General features: G+C 41.9%; 2 protein-coding genes across 3 annotated transcripts in view; one reads left to right on the forward strand and one right to left on the reverse strand.

Annotated features, from left to right (window-relative positions):
• CREBL2 (cAMP responsive element binding protein like 2) overlaps positions 1 to 21,355 on the forward strand; it is a 56,650-nt gene that overhangs the window by 15,723 nt on the left and 19,572 nt on the right. Inside the window, exon 1 of one of the 2 annotated variants that reach the window (XM_004468265.5) lies at positions 15,407 to 15,763. The exons of the other annotated variant lie outside the window; for it this stretch is intronic. Within the exon in view, the coding sequence (XP_004468322.1) occupies positions 15,749 to 15,763 (15 nt within the window). The 5' untranslated portion in view covers positions 15,407 to 15,748. Of the gene's footprint in view, positions 1 to 15,406; positions 15,764 to 21,355 lie in introns of those variants that run through there. 2 annotated transcript variants of the gene reach the window in all.
• GPR19 (G protein-coupled receptor 19) overlaps positions 1 to 21,355 on the reverse strand; it is a 112,103-nt gene that overhangs the window by 4,515 nt on the left and 86,233 nt on the right. The window contains exon 2 of the transcript XR_011646667.1: positions 1,007 to 1,118. The gene's annotated coding sequence lies outside the window, so the exon portion shown is untranslated. The remainder of the gene's footprint in view (positions 1 to 1,006; positions 1,119 to 21,355) is intronic.

A 21,355-nucleotide genomic window follows, 5' to 3' on the forward strand; every position in this document is an offset into this window, starting at 1 on the left:
ATTTTGACATATGGGGCTATTCAGTTTACTGTATGTCATTCATGTGCTTAAAACCCTTCCAACATTTATAGGATAAAATCCAAGCTTTTGACCATTGCATACAAGGACCCCCAGAACCCAGCTGCTCCCTACTTCTCTGATTTTCATCCCTGCCACTCCTTACCTTGAGTGTTCATATTTCAAAATTATATTACTGTATTATGTATGGCTCCCTTGATGTTGTCGCACGTTTCCATGCCTTCATTTATACTCTTTCCTCTATCTGCAGTGCCGTTTTCTCTTCTTCCCCTCCTCTCTCTTTTTTTTTTAAGATTTATTTATTTATTTAATTCCCCCCCTCCCCCGGTTGTCTGTTCTTTGTGTCTATTTGCTGCGTCTTGTTTCTTTGTGGTCATCGGCACTTCAGCGGCACAGGAAGTGTGGGCGGCGCCATTCCTGGGCAGGCTGCACTTTCTTTTGCGCTGGGCGGCTCTCCTTACGGGGCGCACTCCTTGCGCGTGGGGCTCCCCTACGCCCGGAACACCCCTGCGTGGTGCGGCACTCCTTGCGCGCAGTGCTGATGCGCATGGGCCAGTTCCACACACGGGTCAAGGAGGCCCGGGGCTTGAACCGCGGACCTCCCATGTGGTAGACGGACGCCCTAACCACTGGACCAAGTCCGTTTCCCCTCCTCCTCTCCCTTTTGTGCCTATTTAAATACCATCTAAGATTCAGAATGCTCGGCTGCCTCCTCCTTGGGGAAGCTTTCCCTGACTCACACACTATCCCCTACTTCAAAGATCATTTAGTCCAATGTCCAGTCAATTCAGGAACCCTATCTAAGGCATGAGGCAGATGGTCATCCAAGGAAGAGTGCATGACTTCACAAGACAATTGGCGATACCTTTGTTCTGTGCTAGTGGTCACATATACAAGTTATGGCCCCTTGCTTGCTCTGTTCCATGAGAGTCTAACAGTTCCTATTTACTCAACTTTTCTCTGTGGGAAATGTTAAAATAGTACTCACCTGAAGCTTCAAGATGAGTAGCACGGTAGCAGTTGCGAGACTGACTGAGCGATTCTGCTGCCAAGTCCTGTGAAGGTGATCTCCAGCTTTGAACCTTCAGCCATAGCACCATCTTGGGTGGAGAGGGTGAGGGAGGGGAGGACAGAACTTACCAATAAGACAGTGATCATTTCCTTCTATTGTTGTAATTTCTGAACTTTCCGGCTTTTCGTTTCTATGACTTAGAGATATCGTAAGGGGCCTTCAGAATGTCTATGAATTTCAAGAAGGGGGATCAATGGATAGAAAAAGGATGTAGTCTATGATAAACCACATAGGGATCAGCATTTGGCCACAATGTCTGCACTTACCAAGATTCCAAATGTTTCCTTAGGGTTTTTTTGGTAAATCTTTCTTTTCCAAGACTGAAAAGTTCTGTTCAGAACTAGATCCACAGATAGGAGATACCTGATATAGAGGAGATGATAGGGAACAAAGGTTGATCTGTAGGCCCTAACCCTACTGGGACGGTGGAATGGGAAGCATGATGAATATGAGCTTTCTCTATCCACACTGAGCACAGGCAAAGGTTTTCAAGTTTTCAGTAGGTACTGCCTGCTTTTTATGCATTTTTAGAGCATTCCAAATAATGGCTGAGTTAACAATGGGATATTGTAAAATAGTTTTCAGCCAAAAGTTTATTTGGGGAAAGCAAAGTTTGTAATACATATAATCAAATCAGAAAAACAGAGCTGAAGAAAAATGTCACTATTGGCAATGCTGTTTATACTGTAATATGGAAATAAAAACAATAATAAAAGAGACCCAAGTTCAAGGAAAATTAGTTTATGATAAAAAGAGCATTTCAGATCAGTAGGAAAAATATTCAATAAATGGTGTTAGGAGAAGGATTTTGACATAAAACCCAGAGGTCAAAAAGAAAAGATTAATAAATACGACTACTTAAAAATAGAAACTTCTGAATAAAAAGATACAATCAACAAAGTCAAAGACAAACAACAAATAGAGAGAAAAATGGGCAAAACATATGATATATAGTACTAATTCCTTTAATATATGAGGATCTTCTGCAAATCTATAGGACTTAACCAATTACCATTAAAGAGTAGGTAAAGAGTGTGAACAGGTAGTCCACAGAAAAATAAATATAAATGCCCCTTCCCAAAATAATAAAAAGAATACCCAAACTGGATGCTAATTTGACCAAAAAAAAGAAATTAAAATTTCAATAATTTACTATTTTATACCTATCAAATTTCCCCAGATTTAAAGTTTAATAAAATGTGTTGGCTGTCAAGTGGAGAAACATGCACTATTGGTGAGAGTATATATTTTGCAACACTTTTAGAGGAAATTTGGCAACATCTGTGAAAAAATCAAGTATATATATTCAAATGCACTTAATCTAGGGATTTCTCTATTAGGAGTTCACTCTATGGAGAAAGTCACACAAAAGTAGAATGATATATAATCAAGATTGTATATTTCTGGGGAGTGAATGTAGCTCAAATGGTTGAATGCCTGCTTCCCATGTACACAGTCCCAGGTTTGATCCCCAGTACCTCCTAAAAAATAATTTTAAAAAAGATTGTACATTTCTTCATTGTTTAATAAAAATAAAAAGTAAAACCAAAAAATTCTGAAAGAAAAAACAATGAGGGAAGGGTATAGTATTTGTACAATGATATGGAATTATATCTCAGATATATAATTAATTGAGAAAACAAATTGCAGAACAGTGTGTATAACATAATATCATTTGTGTAAAAATGAAAAGGAAATACCTATACTCCTCAAAATGCATAGAAAATTTAATTCTCGAAGAATGTACAGTGGTTAACTCTGAAGAGTGCATCAAAGTGATTGGATAGAGATTAGGAAAAGCGTCTTTTACATTTCTCCTTGTAACCTTCTTTACAAGGTTTTGAATGTTTTACCATAGACACATATAACTTTTAAAATTAAAAGCTACTTTTTTTTTTCTACTTCTATAAACAAAAGAGAAATTTCTGCTGGTTAAGGAAATTTTCTGTAAAGGATATTGTACTTTCTTTTTTTAAAATCACCTTTCTTAAGTAACATTTGTTCAACTCTATTGAATAAGTGGTAAGATTCTAACTTTGGTCTCACTTCAATGAGTCCTTCTATCTGCCCATTCACTGTTCTTTTTTTAAAAAAAAGATTTTATTTATTTTCTCCTTCCCACCCCCTTGCCACCTGCGCTTGCTATCTGTTCTCTGTGTCCATTCACTCTATGTGCTTGTCTTCTCATCTTCTCTTTAGGAGGTACTGGGAACTGAGCCCCAGACCTTCCAATGTGGAAGAGAGGCACTCAATCGCCCAAGCCACCTCAGCTCCCTTGTTTTGTTGTGTCTCTCACTGTTTCTCTTCTGTGTCTCTTTTTGTTGTGTCACCTTGTTGCTCCAGCTCTCCATACCATGAGGGCCAGCTTGCTTCTCACCAGGAGGCCCCAGGAATTGAACCCTGGACCTCCCATATGGTAGATGGGAGCCCAATCGCTTGAGCCACATCTGCTTCCCCATCAATTCTTGATAATATGTCTTAATAGGAATAGTATGGGGAAATGAAGAACACTGAAAATTTTTAGTCTATCCGCTACATGTCCATGCCAGGTGTTCCTCACTTTGCAAAATGGATTAGTTCATTGCAGTTGAAAATAAGATTTCTCTGGAGTGAACTCCACATCTTGCTGACTAACATTATAAAAGTTACTGTCCTTTTACAGAGATATTACAATAGATTGAATTAAAATTTGGGGTTATGGAGGACTTAAAATAATTTCTGGAAAATCTAGACATTGTTATTTAGCTGCAATGCATACCTATGGGAACATCCCAACAGTTCACTTTTCTTTTTTAAAAAAAGATTTATTTATTTATACCCCCCTCCCTCATTGTCTGCTCTCTGTGTCCATTTGTTGTATGTCTCTGTGTCTGCTTGTCTTCTCTTTAGGAGGCACTGGGAACCAAACCCGGGACCCCCCATGTAGGAGAGAGGCACTCAATTGCTTGAGCCACCTCTGCTCCCTGCTTTATTGTCTCTCTCATAGTCTTTCCTCTTTGTGTCTCCTTGTTGCATCATCTTCCTGTGTCAGCTCGCTGTCTTGCTCATCTTCTCTAGGAGGCACTGGGAACCAAATCCTGGACCTCCCATGTGGTAGGCAGGAGCCAGGTTGCTTGACCCACATCTACTTCCCCAGTTCACCTTTCATTTATCACTTGTTGCTTGTGTGTGATAGAAAGAGCTTGGAGGGGAAGGAGTTCAGGAGTCTTGACCTATAGTCCTGTCTAGAGCCAGCAACTGACTAAGGGCAAGAGACACGTCATAGCCTTCATTCAGTCATTACATATTCAAAAAGTGCTTAGTAAATACCAGGCACTTATACCATAACATTCATTTCTGTATACCATACTATGATATAGCACATACTGTGCATATGACATAATATAGTATAATAAAATAAAATATTCCAAAATAAAATAAGAGTTGTTGAGGAGCTGCCAATTGCATATGAAGTTCTACAGATTTAATTGTTACTCTTGCTTGAACTCCGAATGGCTCCCAAGCACCTTCAAATTAAGTCCAAGCTCCTAAGCTTGACATTCAAAGTGCTTTGCTATTCACTTCCTGTCTAACTCTTTGGCCTTAGCACTTGAGACAGCTCTCTTCCTCTCCTGAGATGCCTAGGTTACACCTAAACCAAATTATTTGTGGTTCTCCTGTACTACTTCACACCACTATGCCTTTGCAAGTGTTCCTTTTCTTGATTGATTGACAAACTTTGTACTCATACTTTTGAGACCTGGCTCAGAATCAGCCTTGCAGAAAAGTCTTACCCTAGATGCTCTCTTACTTTACACTTGACACTTAACCCCTATCCTGCAGTTTCATTTACATGCATAGACATGTGTGCAATGAATTCCCCATTGGTCTATAAGCTCCCTGAGGGCAGAACTACTGTCTCACTAATTTTTCTAACTCTAGTGTATAGCATAGTGGCTGGCAAGGAGTTGCTTGGTACATTTTGTGAATGAATGGATGGATAAAAGGATAAATCAGTCATGCTAGAGCTGAAGGATTTCTCTGTAGTGTGACATTTCTCAATATAGTGACCACTTTGGTAAGACTTACATCTCTCCTGTACTCCCTGTTGTCTCTAGCCTAGAGCCAGTGCAACAGGCAACTCCACAGCCTTCTAGTGAGGTTTCCTGTGACAACAAGTAGTGTCAGCTCTACAGTTGGCGCAGTCTTGCATAGTGAAAGGTAACTTTAAAACACACCAAATCAACAAGTATATATCATTTTAATCTTGACAGTGCACTTCTAAGCAGACACTGGAGTTTTTCTTCCTTCACATAGCTAGCATCTCTCCAAACAAGCCTGGAGAGCAACCTGTTTTCTTTGGAGAATTGATTAATGGGGACATTACTCATATGCCTGGTAGTATGACATTTCCAATAACATTGCCATTTTGTTTATGGGGTAGTGGATAAAAATACCCAGGAATTCAGTACCAGTGGAGTGACCACCTGTCTGCTGGAAATGTTAGAGAGGAAATGCTGTGGAAGCAGCTCCCTTGAAGAATGCCGAAGGGGTCTTGTTCCACCACCAGCCTCCCCCACAACCAGCTTCCTTCTCCAGGCTTAGCAGTAGCACCTGTGGAAACAAGAGACCGGTCTTGCTCTGTACCTAGCCCTTTGGTTGGCTGGGGGCTGAGCTGCCTGTGGGCATCTAGTAAAACTGCAGCAGTAGCTCTTCCCAGACCTAAGGGAGGGCAGAGCAAAGGAGCTGGGGGAACTGTCAAACACTGCATCTGTGGCAGGGAGAGAGGTAGGTACTGATGTAGGAGGAGAAATGGGAGAAAACAAGCATGAATGAGAGAAGGTCAGGGTGATGGTCAGGCAAAGGAACACCTGGAAGAGAGGGAACTACACAAAGGCAGTTTGCCAACCACAAAGATGGGGCAGGGGGACACGGAAGATAAGGATTCCCAAGAAAAGGTGTGATCTTGTCCTCTGGAAGCTCTGACTGGGCTGGAAGGTAACAAGCGTGGATTTTGGTCTCAGCTCAGCAACAAGACCAGAGCAGAAAAAAAGACAAATTCTAGTCTGAGTGGGAAAGGAGCCTAGTTGAGGGAAACATACCAGAAGGCCTGAAGTTTTCCACGGCAAAATAAACTGAGGAAAATCTTAAAGGATTAGGGGATTAATGGACTTTCCAAACCACTCCCAGGACCTGCTGTCTTAAAAAGAAAAGAAAAGAAAAGATCAACAGAACACAACACAAGAATCTCATGAAAAAATGGGAAAGGGTGACGTTGTCCAGAGAGGGTAAGAAAGTCCAGGCTGATGACCAAAGTGTCAAATGCTGCAGGAAAAGATCAACATTCCTTGCACAATCCTCTGCTGCGTGTGCGTCAGCCCGCACAAGGCCGTCTTGAACTGGCAACAGTACAACTCAAGAGGTTTACTTGAGGAGGGCAACATTACTTCAGACAAAATGACTTTCTGTTCTAGTTTAGAAAAATACCCCATCAGAGGCCAGAGCTTAAATGTAAATAAATCGATAAAATTCACAGTGATACGTTCATGTCTGGTGAAAGAGGAAGGAGGGTTTGTTCATTTTGTGGTTTGAGTCTCATAATCTTGAGGGCAGCAGGAGTGCTGGAGAGGCTATAGTCCTAACTCTTAACATTTTTAAATTCCTACACTGCATTATAAAATGAGAACTATAACAGAAGAGCTACTTGTGCAAAGTCTTAGTTCTGACAGATACTTTCTTGGGGAAACAAGGTGGCCGTCTAAAATCTAACTTACAGAAAAAAAGTAAGGGAACAAAGAACTGGTAGTTGTGTGGAAAAGATGTATATGCCTAGACAAAATTCCTATAGATTACTGTGTTATATCCAAAAAGTTCCAGCAGAAGGCCCCAGAAAATGTCTGGCGGCACCAAGTCCAGAACAGAAATGAAAACAAGAGTTATTATGTTCTGATTTAAAAAAACAAAACAAGTGAAACTGTGGTTTATCCACTCATGGGAGACATTACTGAGGTAGTTCTAAGGACTGCACCTGGAAAGAGAGGTGATGGGGTCAGAATCTGCTCAGAATAGATCAGTGTAAAACCTTGTAGGGGTCAGGCATGGGGAAAGACTTCTTTAACCAACCTATTTCATCTTGGATAGATAAAGGCTGAAAATAGCAAGACGTGAATCTATAAAAGCCATAAGCAGTGAGGATAGAATCAACATAGGCTTGATTACAAAATAAACAAGGATGAACTGGTGCCTTTTGAAACTCGTTTGAGAATACATTTTTTTAAAGTTTAGAATACATTTTTTAAAAGAACTATTTCACAAAGAAAGCAAAAAAAATCTTAGAAAATCATAACCTGTAAAAAAAAAATGATACTACCAAGAACTATAAATGGATCTATAAATGATTTGGGCACTTTCATGAATGACAGAATCAAAATTGGCTTCTAAGTGGACCTATGGTATCTAACTTTTAAGGATAACATTAAGCTAGAAAAGCCATATTCTTCTACCAAAGGACTCTGTTGGTGACAGAAATACCATGATAGACTGGTCAGATTCCATGTGATAATATTCACGAGATTTGCATGAGATAATATTCATGCAAATGCCTGTGGAAATTAGGAAGTGGTATTACAAGTACTAATTTTATAATTTATCAGACAACATATTATACCATTCAATATTAACATTGTATTAGCCAGAGAAGATTGACATTAACCACCTTCAGCCTTAAGAAAATGTTTTTAGAAACAACTCTATGTATCATCAAAAAGATTTAAAGATATGTTCTAGAATTGAAGTATTCTTAGATGAAGGAAGCACTTAAAATGAGAGGAATTGAAAAAATACTTTTAAAAATTCTTACCTTAAATATGGAAATAATTAAAAAATGAATGAAGATGTATGACTACTGTGTGATATCAAATGATAAAAGCAGAATATCTATGTTATCAAGTAATGCCAGAAAGAGAAAGTCAAAGGTATTTAGCCATAGATAGTTCCTGACAAGCAGCAGGAGATATTGTTAGTACTTAAATTCTCATAAATATTTTTGTGACTTTGAAAAATATCTTTATGGTTGTAAGTAGGTCTGATACTATCCCAATGGTCAAATTTAGGTTGTTTTTTTTTCCTAAAAAATAAGGATGATTGAAACATAATTTGGAGCCAATAAGGGACTATTCATAAAATAAGAAATGACTTCTCTGCTGCTCTCCTAAAGTCTCACGATACCAAAACTACACTTTTTCCTAGATAACCGAGAATTCTAGACTTTTTCCCCTTAAAAATGCAAGATCCAAAAGAGAACTCCATCAGATTTCAGTTCAGCGATCACCTCTGGGTTTACCAAACCTTATACAGGCAACAACCAAAGTGAACTCTGATGGAAGGAAACTGCTTTTTAAAAAGTCTTCCAAGCTTTAAGCGCAAGCTGAGTTGTTTGTTTTGTTTTGTTTTTACTTGCTTTGTAACAAGTAAGTTTAGACATCTTCAGGTCTGAGTCAGTAGAATCAAATGTGCCTGTCCTGTGTGTGTCTGCTGGGTAAAACCTAGGATTATTGTGAAAGAAGATACCTGATCATTTGTCCTTTCCTCATCTTTCTCCCATCTTCTCCAGCCTGACCCTCACAAGTATCTGCGTCCACTGGCTACTCTTCAAATGCTCAAAGCCCCGCCACAGTGTGCAGCTCTACCCGGCTCTTCCTCCTCTCAGAACACCTGTTATTTAAGGCTACGTATTCCTCTTTGTTCACCACCTAACAACCCCTTATTAAGCTAATCTTTAGGTAGCAGGTATGAAGCACATTCATACTAAAATGTAAATGGTTAATGGTGATTACCATTAATCCCCCCCAAAGGGTAATTTAGCTTTAAACAGTTGCTGGTTGGGCAAATATTCAATACATAAATTTCCTGTTACTTCCTCAAATAAGCACAAACTTTTCCTTTCCCTACTTGGGTAAGGTATGGTTCAGGAACAGCAGCAGTATTTAACATAGAAAACTGTGCTTAGGACAACATAAAAACAGCTGTTGTTGAGTTTGAGGAGAAGCATTAAGTTTGTTGTTGAAGCGGAAGAGGTGAGGGAATGTTTAAACACGGTAGGTTTTGGTTCCTTGAGCTTCATTTTCTCTTCCTTATATTTAATGCTGATTAGGTCTCTTTTTCCTTCCCTCAACAGACCATTTCGGTCTTCTTGGCTTTGTTTATTTATGTATTTATTTATTCTGCTCCACTGAAAAGTTGGAGGCTGAATTATGAGCTCATCCTGAAAATGTTCGTTTAGACTTTGCCTCTGAGCTTTTTAGCCAATGAAGAGAGTAATAGGTACTTTGCTCTGTGCAAATGTAGGCATATTTGTCCGTGTGGGCAAAAGGAGGGAGGCATGTTGCAAAATGCCTTAGAACAAAAACAAACTTTTGAGATGGAATACTTCATAGCCTCATGAAAATAAGCTCAACTTTCAGAAAACAAGAAGTACAGAGGAGTACTCATCTATAAAATAAATCGGAAAAAAAACCACACACAAAACACAGAACATGACTAACGCTTCAACAGTGAGTTTACCTCAAGCATTTTATGAATTTCACATGACCCGCCCACTTTTCCTCTGTACCTCTGAAGATTACCATATCAGCAGCAATAGTACTCTGTTGTTCAAGTGCCAGATTTACATATCGACCCAGCCGTGGCATTCCTGAATGTAGAATATTGTACTGTTCTGCCTTGTTGGTGGTTTCTATAATAAGGTTAATTTTTGTTCCCTTACCCTCCTCACTTAATCTCATGCCACCCCCTACCTCTCTTCAATTGGTGGTTTGTGTTTTTCTTTGAATAGTGCCTTCCTTTCTCTGTCTCTGTGTCATGATTTGAGCTATCTGCAAATTTACCATACAAATAATGCTGTATTTTTTTCATCTTTAGCACTCAGCCGTAGATGTCCAACTCTCAGGGGACAGAGAAGTAATGAATGGTCACTTTTGGGTTAGGCTGGGATGCCTTCTTCCCCAAGTGTGTGGTGTATGTTTTGATGGGTCAGAAGTTAACATGGTAGATTTCCTGGCCACCTTTGTCTCTTTCTTGGTCGGCCTTGTTTTTAATTATTGCTATTTCTAGATTGTATTGGAGATGGATCTAGCAAAAATTTCCACACCATAATTGAGTCAAATAATTTTCATGTCCAGCAGAAGTTTGGAAGGGGCTGGATAATTCTGAAATTCTCAGACTCATATGTGTCAAACGTAATGGAAAGTCAGCTGGAGCCTAAAAAGCTATTTTAATGAGTTCCCTTTCTCTCTGCTGTTTCCCCAGGGATAGGTCCCCAGCGGAACCCATGGGGCCCAGGGAGTAACATGAGCGTCTTGGCTCTGTTTTGACACCTGTGCTCTTTTAGCCTAGCGGTAAGGGCAAAAGGGGAGAAAGATGAGCAGAGGAAGTGCATGCAGACCTGGTGGGAGTGGGTGTGTGCCATGCTGCTTAGGAATTCACCAAGAGACACTCCAAAGCCGCCAGAGGCTTGCTGCATTACGGGGCAACAGTGCCTCTATGTGGGGTGTCTGAGAGTGTCAGGAAATACGTTCGTGCATGTTAAGGAGGGAAGGATGGAGAGGACGGGAAGGAGAAAACTATGTGCCTTTAAAAAAAAAAAAAAAGAATTGCATGCTTCCCGTGTTCTTTTTGAGAAGGAAGGGACAGGGAGAAGAGATTGAGAACCCAGGATATAGATTATGCCCAGAATCCTGTGAGCAATTTAAAAAAAAAAATCTTTTTACTATGTTCACTTTTCCTTGTCCTCCAGTTATTCTTTTTTTTTTTTTTTAAAAGATTTATTTATTTATTTTTAATTTCCCCCCCTCCCCTGGTTGTCTGTTCTTGGTGTCTATTTGCTGCGTCTTGTTTCTTTGTCCGCTTCTGTTGTCGTCAGCGGCACGGGAAGTGTGGGCGGCGCCATTCCTGGGCAGGCTGCTCTTTCTTTTCACGCTGGGCGGCTTTCCTCACGGGCGCACTCCTTGTGCATGGGGCTCCCCCACGCGGGGGACACCCTTGCGTGGCACGGCACTCCTTGCGCGCATCAGCGCTGCGCATGGCCAGCTCCACACGGGTCAAGGAGGCCCGGGGTTTGAACCGCGGACCTCCCATATGGTAGACGGACGCCCTAACCACTGGGCCAAAGTCCGTTTCCCTCTTTTTTTTTTTAAAGATTTATTTTTTAAATTTATTTCTCTCCCTTTCCCGCCCCCCTCCCCGCCGAGTTGTCTGCTCTCTGTGTCCATTCGCTGTGTGTACTTCTGTGACCACTTCTTATCAGCGGCACCAGTAATCTGTGTCTCTTCTTGTTGCGTCATCTTGTTGATGTCAGCTCTCCATGTGTGCTGCGCCATTCCTGGGCAGGCTGCACTTTCTTTCGCGCTGGGCGGCTCTCCTTATGGGGTGCACTCCTTGCGCGTGGGGCTCCCCTACGCGGGGGACACCCCTGCGTGGCAGGGCTCTCCTTGCGCACATAAGCACTGCGCATGGGCCAGCTCCACATGGGTCAGGGAGGCCCGGGGTTTGAACCACGGACCTCCCATGTGGTAGACGGACGCCCTAACCACTGGGCCAAGTCCACTTCCCTCCTCCAGTTATTCTGATACTTGTCTCTTCCTACCCAATCTGTACACCTCTTTATCAGCATATAAATATGGAACTTGATCTGTATTATCTTTCCCCAGATGTCACATTTGCTGATTTTCTTTTTTTTTTTTATTTATTTTTCTCCCCTTCTCCCCCCCCAGTTGTCTGCTCTCCATGTCCATTCACTGTGTGTTCTTCTGTGACAGCTTCTATCCTTATCAGCGGCATGGGACTCTGTGTTTCTTTTTGTTGCGTCATCTTGTGTGTCAGCTCTCTGTGTGTGCGGCGCCATTCTTGGGCAGGCTGCACTGTCTTTCATGCTGGGCTGCTATCCTTATGGGGCGCACTCCTTGCGTGCGGGGCTCCCCTACGAGGGGGACACCCCTGCGTGGCTCAGCACTCCTTGCACGCATCAGCACTGCGCATGGGCCAGCTCCACACGGGTCAGAGAGGCCCAGGGTTTGAACCTTGGACCTCCCATGTGGCAGGCAGACGCCCTATCCATTGGGCCAAGCCCGCTTCCCTGCTGATTTTCTTAGTCTCATGTATTTCTTAGTCTCATGTATTTCCCTCACCTGGATTATAAAGTCCTTGAGGATTTATACTTATAGAAACTAATATTTCCTCTTGTTCTTTCCTCCCCTCTTTGTTACCAATTCTGGGTACTTCTCAGTAAATGTTTAACACGTGATGATACAATACTTCATAAGAGATTCTTCCCTCCAGAGTCTTATTTTATGATATGATTAAGCTTTATTTTTATAACTTAAAATATTATTTTATAACAAAGTATTTCCACACTTTCTAAAGTAAGCATGTTTAAAGTTTTTTTGTTTTTAAATTTCTATTTTATGTAATATTTTAAAACGTACAGAAATATAAAGAAAATGATACACTCTATAGCTACCACAGATTTAACAGATTTGCTTCCACTCTTTAAAAATCAAAAATATATGTGCAGCTAATGGCCCAGATCGCCCCATCCCATTTGCCTTCCTCCTTATAGATACCCACTCTACTCAAAATGGTGTTTCTATTCCTTGGCATGTTTTTTATTTTATTTTTATTTATTTCTCCCCACCCCCTCATTGTTTTGCATTCATCTTCCTTGTTTCTTTATGAGGCACCAGGAACTGAACCCTGAACCACCAATGTGCGAGAGAGGAGCCTAATTGCCTGAGCCACCTCTGTTCCCTGCTCTGTTGTGCCTCTCATTATGCTTTTTCTTCTTGTGTCTCTTGTTGCATCAGCTTGCCGCACCTGCCCATTGCATCAGCTCGCTGTCTTGCTCATCTTCCTTAGGAGGCACCAAGAACCTCTGCTCCCTGCTTTTCGCGTGTCTCTCATTATATTTTTCTTCTCATGTCTCTTGTTGCATCAACTTGCTGCTCTTGCCTGGCATGTCAGCTGGTTGTCTTCTATAGGAGGCACCAGGATGTGAACCAGGGACCTCCCATGTGGTAGGCGGGAGCCCAATCTCTTGAGCCACATCTGCCTCCCTTGCAGGTTTTATTTCACCAGTATTGGTCAAAAGTTCTAAAGGTCAAGAGGCCTTCCCTCTTGAGGATCCTGAGTGCTGCCGCCACACAGTGCAGCACGGTGGGCCCTGGAACTCCTGAAGGCGGGAGGACAGGACAGATAAGTGCTGTTCATTAGGGTGGGGGAACGCAGCTGGGAGGGAGGAAGGGAGCATAGCAGAAGACTGACCCAGGGAAAAGGCAGCAACTGTCCAAAGACCCGTTCTTAGCAGTGGCAAGGGTGTGGTGAGAGGTGGACCAAGGCCTGCTGGGCACAAGAGAGAAGGGGGCACCTCCAGCTGCAAAGCCTCTGGCGGGAGGGTGGGGCAAAAGAGGTATTAGTGAGAGAGCTTGCTGGCACTAGCAGACTTGTGCTCAGTGAAGATGGGCTGGGGTCTCTCAGGACACCAGGAAGTTTGGGGTTACTGATGTGCCCCAGGGCTGAGGTCCACCACTGCAACTTGCCCCTGCGCATCTGACTCTTAGCAACCATGTGGCCTGGCTGAGCCGCATTTACTTAGAGGAGCTGACCTGCTTCAGTTCTACAGCGTTACAATTACGATTCAACTTTACTAGTACAATATTAACTCCTTATTTAGCTTGCCAGATAAACTAGTTAAATTTGAATTTCAGATAAATAATAAATAATTTTTAGGAAAAGTATGTGCCAAATATTGCCTGGGACCCATGCTGATATTAAAAAGGTATTTATTGGGAAGTGGTTGTGGCTCAACCAGTTGGGTTCCCATCTACCATATAGGAGGCCCTGGGTTTGCGTCCTGTGGCCTCCTTGTGAAGGCAGGCTCGCCCGCACACTGCAGAGTGCCACCAGGCCTGCAGACACACTGGAGAGCCAACTCAGCAAAGTGATGCAACAGAAAGGGAGACCAGCAAAAACACAGAAGAGCACACAGAGAATGGACACAGAGAACAGACAACAAGCAAGTTGCAAGGGGGAAGGGGAAATAAAATAAATAAATATAGACACAGAAGAGCACACAGCAAATGGACACAGAGAGCAGACAGCACGCAAAAAAAAAAAGCTATTTATTGTTTATTTGAAATTCAAGTGTAACTCGGTGACCTATATTTTTATTGCTAAATTGGGGAGACCTACCTCAAATGGATTTTGGAGGGGTTTAGCAAAGAAACCCAAAGAAACCAAGCAAAGAACTTCAGGAGTTTTTGAAAAGATGTGCGTTAAAGGACTTACTAGGAATAACGTTAATAAAAACAATCTTTCTCAAGCTCTCAAAGGCCTTAAGATAGGTTAAAACAACAAGAAAAAGGAAGCTAAAGGACTTTATTAATTTGGGAGGCCCCAACGACAATCTTAGGTTTTTTTTTAACAGATTTACTGAGGTATGATTCACATACCATAAAACCCACCCGTAAGTGTACAATTCAGTAATTTTTCGTATATTCACAGAGTTGTGCAACCATTACCACAACCAATTTTCTTTCTCTTTAGTTTGCCTATCCTGGACAGTTCTTATAAATGGAATCATATTTGTCCTTTTGTGTCTAGTTTATTTCATTTAGCATAATGTTGTCAACGTTCATTCATTTTGTTGCATGCATCAAAACTTCATTCCTTTGTATGGCTGAATACTATTTCCTTGTTTGGATATTGTTCATCTGTCTAAGGACATTTGGATTGTTTCCACTTCTTGGTGGAATAAAGCTGCTATAAGCATTTCTGTACAAGTTGATACATGGACATATGTTTTCATTTTTGAATTGCTGGCCACACGGTTGGACTATGTTTAATCTTTTGGAGAACTTCCAAAGTGTCTACCAAAGTGGCTGCACTATTTTACAGTTTAAGGGTGTTTGTCTTGTTTCGGTTGTTGTTGCTGCTATTCTTAATAAAGAACCACTAGGATTTCCTCAGCGTCCTGAGGGAGTCGACCCAAAGTACCCAGCACAGTGCCAGAGCACGGCTTCTTCAGGGCTGCCTCCTCCCCGCCCCAGCCTCCCGCCCCTACGGGCTGGATCCCCGGCACTCTGGGCCAATATGGACCAACGCACTCTGGGAAACGTAGTTTTCTTCTCCGCCAGACCCTCCTTCCAGGCGCTTGAAGGCTAGAGAAAAATAGACGCCGCTGGCTGGGGGGGATATGGATACTGTAGTTCTCTTTTTAGAAAGCCATGCAGCGACTATGGTAAAGAAAACTACAACTCCCAGAATGCCCGCAGTGCTACGGCGGCCGAAGGGGCCGGGCGGTGCGCAGCGCCCCGCCCACTCCCCGGTCCCCGCCGCTTCCAGGGCGTCTGTAAACACACCCAAAGACTGTCATGGAGGGGGAGGAGGACACGGCGGCGGCGAAAGGAGGCGTTTTGTGCCGCCTCCAGGGTCTGCTCTGCCATTCCTGAAGTGGTCCCTCGTCCCAGTGACTGTGGCATCAGTGAAGCGAGCTGTTAGGCGCGAGAAGGGGGCAGTCAGAACCGTATCCCCTTCTTCCCCGGGGCGGGGGCCGGGCCAGGCCAGGCCGGCTGAGCCGGGGGAGGGTCGGGAGAGGGAGCGCCGGGCCGGGCTGGCCTGACTGCTGAGATGGATGACAGTAAGGTAAGTCCTGTGGTTTGCACGCTCAGCTTCCGCCGCCTCCGCCTGCTTGTCGCCAAGTGCCAGTCCCGCCGCTGAGCCTAAGCTGGGTAGTTTAAGCCAGCACCCAAGAAACACCTGCGCTAGATAGCCCTACCCTCTGCACTTAATGCCCGATGGTACACAACCAGGAACTCAGGGACCACCGGGGCTGCGTTTCCCCAGAAACGGCCCTCTCTGGAAAATTCTCATTCCAAGGGCAAGCCTATTTGCCAGCTTTTCAGGTAGTGCAAACCCTGGCCCTAGACATGCTGATCGAGAAACTACTGTGCTTTTACTTTTTGCCTTTCCCGCCCCTATCCCGTCTTTCTCCAGTTGGAGACCTCACACCCTGAATTAGCTCCGTTCGGCTTTATGATTCCCCTTTCTTCTCTCAGACTCCTTAACTCAATGGCCCATTCATATAGTCAGTTCACTTCCCCTCTGAGCTATTTTCCTGTGGTTGGTTGGAACACTCTGCTAAGCTCATGTTGCTCTTCGGCAGGAGTCTGGAATCTCCGCTCCTTTTGAAAGCCTTTAGGAAAAGTAGTGAATTCCTTCTTGTTAACCTTTCCTAATATCCCATCACTGTCCCCCTTTCCCTAATCAAATCACTTATCCCTATGATTGTAAAATAATAGGCAATGTTTATTATTGCCCAGTTCACGTAGTTAATGTATAACTTGTTCTTATGACTTCTGTTTTTCCACATTGGTGTAATCTAGTTTACTTCATGAAGATAGGGATAGTCAGGGATTAAGTTATTGATGTTTTAGGTTATTTAGGAAATTGGGCCCTTTTTAAAACTTTCGTAGAAGGGAACTTCTAAAACTTGCCATTTTTAAAAATGCAAATCAGTGCTTCCCTATGCTTTCCAGAGGTCCTATTTTCCACAACCTCTGGCATGCTCCTTGTCATAGCTTTTACTTTTGCTTGGGTCCCCTTTTGTTCCTCCACGTAACTTTAAAGCTTTTCTGCTGCCAAATTGTTTTTTCACCCACTCTCAGAGGTGGAAAAAACTTCAAGCTTCACTTTGCTGCTTAGTTTATTCTTCCTTCTCTCCTGTTTTTGTTTTCCGTGAAAGACCCTGAGAAAAGTGACAAACAGAAGGGAAAGCCCAACACAGTACTCTGGAATTGAGACCTGCCTAGGGGAATAGATTGATTGTGAAGTAGCAGATCCCTCATAATAGGAAATGGTATTTCCAAGACAGAAGTTCTGAAAGTTTTCCAGAAAAGATGAAAATAATTTCCTTTAAAAGCCTTCGCTAACTTGATCTTTCACTGTCAGTTTGGAAGTTAAATCTGAATATTATACCCAAAACCTTTCCCAGAAAATTATATTAACGTTATAGCTGTTTAAGGATGCTAAAATAACATTCTTTCAATTCCTTAATTTGATACTCTGACAGTATATTCTACCTTATTTTCAGTTGTTTCCTTTTGAGACCTTCGAGATATTTAAGAACTTTAACAAAGTTTTCAATAATCTCAAAATAAGTCCAAGAAAAATGCATAGGATTTTTGGTTGTTTTAATTACCTATAAAATCACATAAGGGTTATTTCTAAAAGTAACAAACTTTAATGGGAGTGATAAAATTTCATTATTCTGCCAAAACACAGTTAAATTTCTAGGGGGAGGCTATCCATAGCTTTGTTTGTATATAGGCAAACAAAATTGATTTAGTTTCATTCTTCATTATCATTATTTTTATGAGAGTAGGTAGAAGCCAACAGTTTAATTTTTAAAATTTTATTATTTTTAGGAGGTACGGATTGAACCCTAGACCTTGTATATGGGAAGCAGGTGCTCAATGAGCTACATCCGCTCCCCAATGAGAGTTGTTTTTTTTGTTTGTTTGGTTTGTTTGTTTTAGGAGGTCTGGGGGATCAAACCCAGGATCTCACACATGGGGAGCAGGTGCTCAACCACATGAGCTACATTTGCTGCCCTAGTTTCATTAATGTTTAATGATTACTGTAAAGAAAATTCATTTCAAATGTCTCCAAATGGATATTGCCTGCATGAGTGTACTACTTTCACTTTGAATATATGTCTTAGTTGTGGATGAGTAATACTTAAATGCCACATACAGCAAGACTGGCCTACTTCAGCAGTCAGACCTTGTGAAACAGCCCTTAAGTAAGGCTTTGGCAGCTCCCAGCCCTGCTTTTCCCTGTGCCCTAGTTGTTATAATTCAGCAGAACCATCAGAATTGTTCCCTCCTCCCAGTATACACATACGTACCCAGACTAAAACACATTCTTTCCTCACAATGTGTATGGGTAATGAGACTCTTGTTCCAGTTTTCCCCGTATAAGAGAAGGTGAGGGTTGCAGCTTGGAAGTATGGTGGCTGGACCGGTGAGAGCATAGAGGATGACAGACTGGCTGACAGCAAGGCCAGGGCAATCGGTAGAGGGCAGAGTGGGCAGAAGCAGCAATTAGAAAGAGGCAGTATTTGAATATGCTAGTCAGGAAGAAAGGGATGATGATGTGAGGAACTCCTTTTTTAAATATTGTGTTTTGGGTTGTTTTTACCAGTGGCAATGTGTGAGTTTGCCAAGAGCTCTCCACCCTCTGACATCAGCCTCCTCAAGTAAGAATAGGACAGATATTGGAATGAGAGTGCAGCTTTGCCTCAGAAGGATCTAGACCAGCACAGGGTACTAGTTAATCGTGAAGAAATTGAATTGAAACAGAGTGATATTAGGGAGATTTCCCTGACATACCTGTTAATCAGCAGTGTGCTCCAAGTGAGCAAACCAGCCAGAGAATACAAACCCAGCAATCCTAAGCAATAGCAAATGGAAACAATAAAGCAAGAGACAGATTAGGCATCTAATAGTGGGGGTTTGGAAAAGTGCTAGCTAAGTAACCGGCTCAAATACTGACTGGGTAGACCTCCTAGTGGGCTAATTGGGAAGGAAAACAATTTTTTGGCTAAGTTATTTAACCTTTCTGAGATTCCATTTCCTTAACTATTAAATAAGAGTAATATCTTCCTCATAAGACTTTGGTAAGGATTAGAGAAAGAGAGATACATATAAATCATCGAGTACAGAATCTAACACACAGTAAGCATTCAGAAAAATGTCATAATTATTATATTCCCTAGCAGTGATTTTCTTAGTCCTTAGCAAAGTGCAATAGGCACTGAGATGCTCACTTTAGTGATTTCTTAAGTGTATGCAGATGTATAATACCTGCAGCTGTGTTTACACCTAACTGGGCCCCAAAATGGGACAGGGGCAGTGGGATGGGAAATGGAATGAACTTAAACTCTGCCCTTATCTCTTGGATTGAGAAAGGTATGAGAAAGGTAGTCTCCTGAGCCGACCCATGTGTTCACCTCTGGGAAAAATTGCTTGTTTTGATGAAGGCTCCTTTCCCTGACCTTCTGCATTCAGTTATAAAGAAAATTAAAATGTGCTGTTTTCAGAGGCTTTGATCATATCAATAGCTTTGTAGTTCATCTTAAATTTGACTTTTATGTTTATTGAATAAACGAATGGATACATTGAAATATCCTAGACCAGATATCTTCCTGCCATAGGCTTTAAACTAATAAAAGACTCTCTCCCATCCATCAGCCATGTGGGATCGACATCCCCTCTCAATTAGAGGTGGAGTGGGCTTTACCATCCCAGAATCCTCAGGATTGGGGAATAAAATATGGACTAGAGTGGACTTACTGGTATTTTACTATAGATTTATTGTGATTCTAGCAGTGGAAGATATTATATCTTTGATGTGGAGACAATGGCCACTGGAGTTGCTAAAGTCAGGGAGAGGGAAAAAGAGATGTAATATGGGGGCATTTTCAGAACTTGGAATTGTTCTGAATGACATTGCAACTACAGATACAGGCCATTATATATCCTGCCATAACCTACAGAATTGAGTGGGAGAGAGTGTAAAATACAGTGTAAACTATAATCCATGCTTAGTGGCAATGCTGCAAAATGTGTTCATCAATTGCAATGAAAGTACCACACTAATGAAAGAAGTTGTTAATGTGGGGAAGGGTGGGATGTGTGGGGAGTGGGGCATATGGGAATCCCTTATATATTTTTTATGTAACATTTTATATAATCTAAGTATCTTAAAAACAAACAAACAAGAAAACTACCACACTCTATTGTGCAGCCTGACAGCTTGGGCGTCAAGTCCCAGTTGGGGGACTGATGAGAGAGTAGGCCAGCCACTGGTCACAGTATGCCAATATGGGTTCCTATTCCCTTCCATATTCCTTTTCACTTTGTGCTACCCATGATTATCTGGGAATTACGTTTCTTAACACTTACCTTATCCTTTCTCCAGTGTCTTCTGTTCTATTCATTTGTTCTGAGTAGTGCTAGTTTTCACTAAAATTAAATTAAACTGGGCCAAAAAATCTTTGACATCTGAAACCTATCCTTTGGCCTCTGAAGTCCCCTCATATTGGCACCTTAGCTACCCTCCTTGAGTAGTGCCTCACAGCCCATGCATTTTCTGCTTTTTATGTCTTCCTTTTCCATCAATGCTTTTCATAGGACCAAGAGAGAAGAGCCAGCTAATCTACTAAAACAAATCTCTGATAGCAGATATTATTGTCCTTCCTTTTCAGTCCAGTTCATGTACATTTTAGAGTATCTCTAAAGATAGCTTAATCCCATGGAGTAATTTTAATACTACAGAAACAAGTTGAAATCTAAGTTTAAATAACCTTGTTCAGAATTTTTGGCTCATGAGTGTTTTAGTTCACTTGGCTGCTAAAGCAAATACCATGCAATGGGTTGGTTTAAAAAATGGGAATTTACTGGCTTTCAGTTTTGAGGCTGAGAAAAATGTCCAAATCAAAGCATTCAGTGCAATGCTTTTTTCCCAAAGACTGGCTGCCGCCAATCCTTGATTGCTCTTCCACATGGCAAGGCACGTGGTCTCCTTTCTCTTCTGGGTTTCCTTGCCTCCAACTTCTTGCTTCCATGGCTTTCTCTCTCTCTGTCTGAATTTCATACTTTTATAAAGGACTCCAGTAAGAGGGCTAAGACCCGTCCTAGGCTACACCTTAACTGAAGTAACCTCATCAAAAGGTCCTATTTACAACAGGATTACACCAATAGGAATAGATTAGCTTTAAGAACGTGATTTTCTGGGGTACATACAGTTCCAAACCACCACAAGCCTAGAAGTCCAAAATTCTGGAGCTGGTTACTGGTCATCCTTGGTCCTTGGCTTTTCTGTCACATGGCAATGCACATGATGGCCTCTCCTGGCTTCTCCCATCTTTTCCAGGTTTTGATGATATTCAGCTTCTGGCTGTTCCCTCTAGTTTCTCTCTGTGGACTTCCCTACAAGACCTTAAGTAATAGGATTAAGACCCATCCTGGTTGAGCTGGGCCATATCTTAACTAAAGTAATCTCATCAAAAGGTCCTTTTTACAAGAGTTCATACCCAAAGGCATGGGTTATGTTTAAAAATATGTTTGTTTGTTTTTTTCCTGGAGTACATAGCTCCAAACCAAATGTTCTGAAAACATTTGTTGGGTACCTAAGATGTACTAGACATGGTGCTAAGCAGTAGAAATATTAAGA

The sequence above is a fragment of the Dasypus novemcinctus genome, chromosome 20 (assembly GCF_030445035.2).
Source record: "Dasypus novemcinctus isolate mDasNov1 chromosome 20, mDasNov1.1.hap2, whole genome shotgun sequence".
Taxonomy (NCBI): domain Eukaryota; kingdom Metazoa; phylum Chordata; class Mammalia; order Cingulata; family Dasypodidae; genus Dasypus; species Dasypus novemcinctus.